The sequence below is a fragment of the Sinocyclocheilus rhinocerous genome, unplaced genomic scaffold, assembly GCF_001515625.1.
Source record: "Sinocyclocheilus rhinocerous isolate Xijiao unplaced genomic scaffold, SAMN03320098_v1.1 scaffold1493, whole genome shotgun sequence".
NCBI classification, from domain to species: domain Eukaryota; kingdom Metazoa; phylum Chordata; class Actinopteri; order Cypriniformes; family Cyprinidae; genus Sinocyclocheilus; species Sinocyclocheilus rhinocerous.
In genome coordinates, this window is record NW_015640467.1 from 1,364,216 (window position 1) to 1,371,639 (window position 7,424).

General features: G+C 35.3%; 1 protein-coding gene across 2 annotated transcripts in view; it reads right to left on the reverse strand.

Annotated features, from left to right (window-relative positions):
• LOC107753054 (WD repeat-containing protein 48-like) overlaps nt 1-3,974 on the reverse strand; it is a 21,788-nt gene extending 17,814 nt beyond the window's left edge. Inside the window, exons 1-5 of one of the 2 annotated variants that reach the window (XM_016569161.1) lie at nt 3,902-3,974; nt 1,817-1,957; nt 1,561-1,636; nt 1,393-1,475; nt 159-288 (exon numbers count right to left, since the gene is read on the reverse strand). In XM_016569161.1, coding sequence (XP_016424647.1) covers nt 159-288; nt 1,393-1,475; nt 1,561-1,636; nt 1,817-1,957; nt 3,902-3,949 — 478 coding nt within the window. In that variant the 5' untranslated portion in view covers nt 3,950-3,974. Of the gene's footprint in view, nt 1-158; nt 289-1,392; nt 1,476-1,560; nt 1,640-1,816; nt 1,958-3,901 lie in introns of both variants that reach the window. The other variant, XM_016569163.1, reaches the window with a different exon arrangement.
• Nucleotides 3,975-7,424: the final 3,450 nt, after the last annotated feature.

The following is a 7,424-nucleotide window of genomic DNA, read 5'->3' on the forward strand; positions in this document are numbered from 1 at the left end:
AAATAAATTAATAATAAATAAATTAAGTAATTAATTATTAATAATAAATAAATAGTGTTCTTCATATCAGATATTTAAACTAACATAACATAGGGTTAACATAATAATCTAAAAAATATATATATTTAAAAATATATAAAATTAACATCAGCACTCACTAGTAACGGTGTTATTGGACGCGGTCAGTGCGGTCAGTGTGTTCACATCCCAGAGAAAGATCTGTCTGTCCAGTCCTGCAGAAGCCACCAGCTCTTTGTCTTTAGCATATGCCAATGCTTTAACATAGTCCTGCACAAAAATACATAAAAATACAAGAGAATAAGAGACACAATGCACACTTCAATATAGAAAAGCATAAAAAAACATTTATTCAACTGGCAGATTCGTACCAGGAACTCTTTGCATTAAATTAAAAACACCAACCCATGCATAACAGCGGAAATAACGCATCAGCACATTGTTTCTCTACTATAAAATGTAAAAGCTGTCTTTTTTGAAAGTCTTCTTGGATGTTTCTGGTCATGCACCTGGTTTGTTTAGATGTGTGCATAACATTTCATGACTGTACCTAGTGTTAATTTTGTTAACGAGCTTTTTTTCCCATGGCTAAGACGAGACAGTGACGACAATAAGCTCAATAAACGATAACTGTGACTATATCAACATGCGATATCGTTGACAAAAAAAGACGAGACTAAAATGTATTTAAAAAAATAAAAACTATACCAAAATTTCTTTTAATTTTTGTTGAAAAAAAGGAGATAAAATATTATTGCGGATTGCCGTACACGCCTCTACTGCACGAGCTGTTAAAAGGATTCATTTTCTGCCCGGTGTTTTGCTTATTTTTTTGCAATCTTATAAATGATTACATGCAAAATTAATAGTAGTTATTAAGATTGATGTGGTTTAGAATTGGTAAAGTGTGCTTGGAAAAAAATTATGACCAGAATATCAACTTATCAACTTAATATAAACTGTAGAGAAACATTATTGACATCGAACTGTAGAGAACATCTTTGTTTGTTTTTGCCAGTTTTCATAATGTAGACAGAGAGAGTCTTTGATATTAATTTATATATTAAATAGCCTGTAATAAATCAGTACACTAGATGAGGTCAAATAAAGACCACATTATATTGATTTGTGCTTATTGGTGAAAGTGCAATGCCTGAAATGTAAAAAAATTAATTTCTCAAATGACAACGATCTTTTCAATTATAATTTTGAGCAAAAATTATATATATATTTTTTAATCAGTTTAACTATTATACAGCTTGACGAACATAAACAGGACAAGCTTGACTAAATATGATAATAACATACAAGTACATCTGACACCAGGACGAAGACTGAATTAAAAAGGGCTGACAAAATGAGCACTAACTGTACCTTGTGCGTTCGCAGTGTGGACATGCAGAAGCCCTTGTGTGCGTTCCAGACCTTCACCGTGGTGTCTGACGACGCTGATATCACTGCAGACACAACAGAGACACATATACATCTGTACTGCATTCATACGAGCACATGAGAACTGCACTGCATGCGTCAGACGCTCACGTGTTTTCCCGTTGCAGCAGAGGACGATGTCATTGACCCAGTCTGTGTGATGCTCCATCGATGCAATGTACGGATCCTGCTGCAACACACACACACACGCAAGAGCAGGAACGTCATTTCAAAGGCCAGGGAAGTGTTTTGACATCACATGCACGGGTTTAGTGACACACACAGACACACACGCACACACAAGAGCGGAGCGTCATTTCAAAGGGCCAGGGAATTGTTCCGACAGGTTCAGTGACCGACGGCTCACCTTGTGCTGGTTAACGCTCCATATCCTGATGATGGAGTCTCTCCCGGCGGTGAAGAGCCGGTTCAGAGCCGGATCCAGCTGAAGTGCGTTGACTCCATTACGATTATATTTCTCCACCTCGTCTCTGATCACGTATGACACCTGCAACACACGCATGCTCAGAATCTGAGGTCCATCGATATCGAGTTTCAGACACTGAAAAAAGCCACTTTAGATGTTATGATTTGTGCAGATTCAGTAAGATTTAATTTTAAGGTATTAAAAGGGGCTCATGCTATAAACATAAGTGATGTTGTTCAACAGATCTAGCATTACTATCATTTCACAGTAATATCAACCTTTTTAGTGTAAAAATGCTGCACAATACAAATTTCCAAAAAACTTTTTGGAAACGTTTATAAAGTAGTTATACAGAAATGTAAGAACGAGGCAAAATATAATGTATAATACAGCATATATATATATATATATTATTCTAAGCAGCAAGGATGTGTTAAACTGATAAAAAGTGACAGTAAAGACTTATATGGTTAGAAAAGATTTATATTTTGAATAAACGCAGTTCTTTTTAACTTTTTATTCATCAAAGAATCTCAAAAAAAGTATCACAGGTTCCAAAAAAATATTAAGCAGCAAAAAAATCAGCATATTATTATGATTTCTGAAGATCATGTGACACTGAAGACTGGAGTAATGATGCTGAAAATACAGCTTTGATCACAGAAATAAATTACAGTTTAACAGATATTCACATAGAAAACAGCTGTTTTAAATTGTAATAATATTTCACAATTTTACTGTTTTTCTGTATTTCTGATCTAATAAATGCAGCCTTGGAGAGCAGAAGAGACTTCTTTAGAAAGTAATAAAAATCCTACGGATCCTAAACTTTTGAATGACAGTATATATGAAATTACATTTAAAAGTATTATTATTTACAATTATTTGATTAAAATATTTTAAATAATACAAAACATTCTGAATGTTAATTTTGCAATCAAATTCAGCACTAATTAATTTTTTATTTGAGTTTAAAGTTTTTGTTCATAACACTGTTCCGTTTATTTTAATTCGAATTACTTTTATTTTATCATTATCTCCAACTATCGGTCGACCTCTACTATGAATCAGACTAAAACCAAAGGATTAATAATTATTGCTATTTATTAGTCTCCTAAATATACCACATGCTAAAAGTACGGTGGCCGAGAAGTGCAAAGCAAATCACAATTCTGAAAACAAAATAACAAATTACAAACGCAAAGCCATGTAAATACTTTGAAACTTTTACTTGACTCATTTTCATTAAATATAAATAAAATACAGACTATCAGTTTGGAACAGCACAAAAAGCATGCATTTTATTTTTAGCAACGTTTTTGTGTCAGAAAGAAATATGTTACATTTTATTTCACACAAATAAAAAAAATTATTTGTTTTAAATTTGTAATTAATTAATAAATCAATGTTCAACCACAAGCAAATGTTTCGTCTGCACAGCATAAAAATACCTTGATAAACACATGCATAATGCACACAGTATGCAGGCATTTATAGTACAGTTAGGGTTTATAAGTGCTCATATCCTAGTATGCATGTGTTAGTTTGTACATCTATCCGCTCATATGTTTAGATCTTTTTTATGTTCATTATACATGTACATATGCATACTGCCACATATGTTCAGCATGCAATGTGCATATATGGTAAGTATGCATAAGTATGGAAGGATGATTGACACCAGATGACTTATTAGAACCCAAAATCTGCTTAATTTTTCAATCCGAAGCCCATAATGATCATCTAAACCCCGACACAGCCTGTTTATATAATCACGGGCTGCTGTAAGCAGTCCATACAGACTTAGTATGCAGCATTCTTAGACGCCTCGAGATTGCAGTACGGTAGGCAGCACACTAGATTTTGAGACACCGCCTGTGGCCTCCACCTCCCTGTGCGCCACACAAACGCTCACATCCGCGTTTAAAACAGCCGTCACACAACGAGCTACACTCTGAAGGCTCCTATCGTCACATAAACCGCACACGCACATCACAAGCGCACTCGCAAGCGTGAAACATTCACCTGCACTTTCCTGCGCCCCGCTGCATTCTGCCTGTGATGCGTCGCCATCTTACATGTTGACGTCGTGACGTCACTTCCGCCACGCCAAGACGCGCTAGCGCGCTCGAGGCGGGAGGAGAATGAATGAATAATATAAATGTAAATAAATCGCAGAACACGCACATATTCATAATATAGCATTAGAGTAATATATAGTATTTGCATGTAATTTTATTTAATTTAAAAAAATCATACATACATAGTTAGTTAGCGCCTTAGTGGCCATTCATAAACGCAAGGGAAAAAACGCAAAACCCGTTTTATTTTTTTAAATTTTTTTGCAAGTTCTGTGCGAAAATAGGCTCAACGTTGCAAAAAATCCTAAAAAAATGTCTATTCAGTATAACGGATAAATAAAATAATGTTAAGTATTTTTTTTGGCTTAATTTGTTTACTTTTACAATAATAACAGGATAAGAATATACAGGAGAATAATGAAAAAATAATGTTAAGTAAAATTAAAAAGTCAGTAGCCTTGTTGACAAGTTTGGCTGAGTAAAAGGGCAAAACGCTCGAGATACAGTACTTTCAGTGCCCTGTAGTTGGCGACATCACTGCAGAAAAAGCTAGATGCCATGCAAAATGTAATGTGTAATTGCAACACTCATTACAAATGTATAGTGGAGTAAAGAGTACAGATACTTATTCAAAAATGTAGTGAAGTAGAGAGTAAAAGTTGCTAATTGATACTCAATAAAACTACAGAGCATCCAAAAAGATACTCAAGTACAGTAATTAATTGCATTTGCTCAAATACTTTACACCTCTGCATTTAAGGCATCTTTACAAAGGCTGCAATGTGCCTGCTCAAAATTCAGTGTAAAGATGCAATGCGGCATAAAAGCCAGACTAAATTATGCCTGCTCAGAATCAATTATAGCCTCTTGTATCAAAGCACACAGTTGTAATTGCTGTGGAAATGCATTTAAGCCACTTCTGAGCAGCATTAAAGACACCTAAATGCCACTTCAGAAGCGCTTCTGTGCCGCCTTTGCGGTGTATATTCGGCATTGGTTGTGTAAAGACGCCTATATATTGACGAAAATGGAAAAGCAGTGTGTTCTTTGTGAATGTCCCCTATACATTATATTCAATAAAGCGTATAGCCTACTCAATAAAATAAGATGCAAGCAACACATTCCTACAGTGAGTAGTATTTAAACAATTAATTGTAAATTTAAAATAAAAAAATGATTCGTCTCTCGCACTGATATTTGAATTAAAGACCATGCATGATTAAAATTACTCACTAGATTTTTGTCCTGCGATACTTTCTATGACCAACAGATGGAGTTATGAACTCATATTCCGCCTCATTTACACAACTTCATAAATAGTCACGGATATATTTGTATTTAATAATTCGACTAATTATCTTTCTCTCCAGTCCATATGTGTGAGCTAAGCCACTTAATGCACTGTATTATATCTGATACTGGGTATATTTAATAAGTTATAAAGATGGCATTTGCATGCATATGAATTGTCTGTATCTCATTCTAAATAAAAAAAGCCATGCACACATCAAATTTCAGTTTTAAAACCCAAATCCTGATTATTAAGAACAAAGTGCGCTTAATAGAATATTTAAAGGGAGGAGGAAGCAAAACAGACCTAATCTAAAGCAATGCATATGACAAAACACCATGCACTTTATGCACTTTTTGCACAAACTGTGTTTTAAAGCGGCTGGAGCAGATGGGGTTCGTGGAGGAGGCGGAACATCTGAACAACTGGCTCTCTGCTGCTCTCAGATCAGTTCAGTCTGAGATACACATGAACATCCAGGAGAAACAGAGCCACAACCTCATGTGCTGCTGGAGTCTGTGTGTGTGTGTGTGTGTGATTGGGAATTGGGGATCAATGGCACAGGGACAGGACAGACATTCGGGATGATGTGAAAGAGGGGATTTAAGGGTCTTTTCCTCCTCCTGAGCGCGTGGATTCACTTCAGACTGAACTTGGAACATTAAATGCGCAACTTGATTTGATTGCTGGGGATTTTCAGCATGGCTTTCCTGTGGCTCTTTCTGTTGATCAGAGGAGATGTGTGAACACTTGCACGTATACAGCCGAACAGAAGCGAAGTTTCACATGTAAGTAGATTTCAATCTTGCGACTGATTTTTGTTTCACAGACAAAATGCAAAAAAGTTTATAATTCTTTTATAGCGAATCATATCATGTTCCTGAAAGTCTCTGATTGCAATAACATGGAAACACACAACACGCCACAAATGAGATTTGAAAGGAAACAGGCTAATTATTCGTAGTCCTCCGCTTAAAATGCATTGCTGAACTGTCTGGTTTTGTTTAATGACAATTGCATTATGTGCAAAGATTCATATTTTGACGGATGTTTGTGACGCTGTTGATTCTTAATGACGCAATTAAGTCAGAAACACATTGCTCGTTGTTAATGGCGTTATACTTTAACAATATGCATGCCAGGCGTGCTGGTTTAATCACATCAGATCCGATTTCTGTTATTCTGAACGCTGTCAGTTCATGTGTGTGTGTGTGTGTGTGTGTGAGTGTGTGTGTGTGTGTGAGAGTGTGTGTGTATGTGAGTGAGTGAGTGAGAGAGTGTGTGTGTGTGAGTGAGAGAGTGTGTGTGTGTGTGTGGTTTACAGGAACATGAACAGGTGTGTGTGAGTGTCGCTGTTTGTTTGTTTTTTCTGCGTCTCGCTCGTGCGCTCTGTTTTTAAGACTAGTAATGGCAAGTTAAAAGTAGTTAAACTTTTAAAAAGCATGTCTGATATTGTTGTGATCCTAGCTGTTTTTAAACCTAAAAAGAAACACTCGGTCAGCAGCAGAAACGCGCCTCGCGAAATCCTCGCGCTCTTGTCCAAGGTGCTGAAAACACACTGAGATCAGAAATTAGGTTAAAAAAATATCACACGACATTCTTTTACATGTTTAATTCGACTAAAGTAAGAGTCAGAGACAAAATCGTGAATTCTTGTTGGTAAAAACGAAGGTAAATCGCTGATAGGAACAACAACAGCACCATAGACAACCCTGTCAACAACAATTATTACGAAATAATGATATCAACAAAGCTAATAATTATCATTACATGTATTATTCAATTAAATTCGGTTAAAATGAATTATTTTTATAAACATACATTTGTTACTGTAAGGATCTATTCCTACCTGATCTGAACCTTTCAGTTTGTGTAACTTGAAGTTACAGATATTAATAAATGATATTTTTCACTGATTATATTAATATATACACATACTTTTGGAATAAAACTAGTTAATTTAGATTAGTTATAACACGCCCTCAGTGTTGTTCTCTGCCAACGTAAATATAATAATAATAATAATTTTGAAATCATATTTTGCTGAAATAAGATACTTACACATATCAATTAACGTACAAGCATTTTTATTAATTTTAAACAAGTTCCTTGTATAGTATGGTATATGAGAGCTGCGTGTGTGTATGTGTGAGTGTGTGTGTGTGTGTGTGTGTGT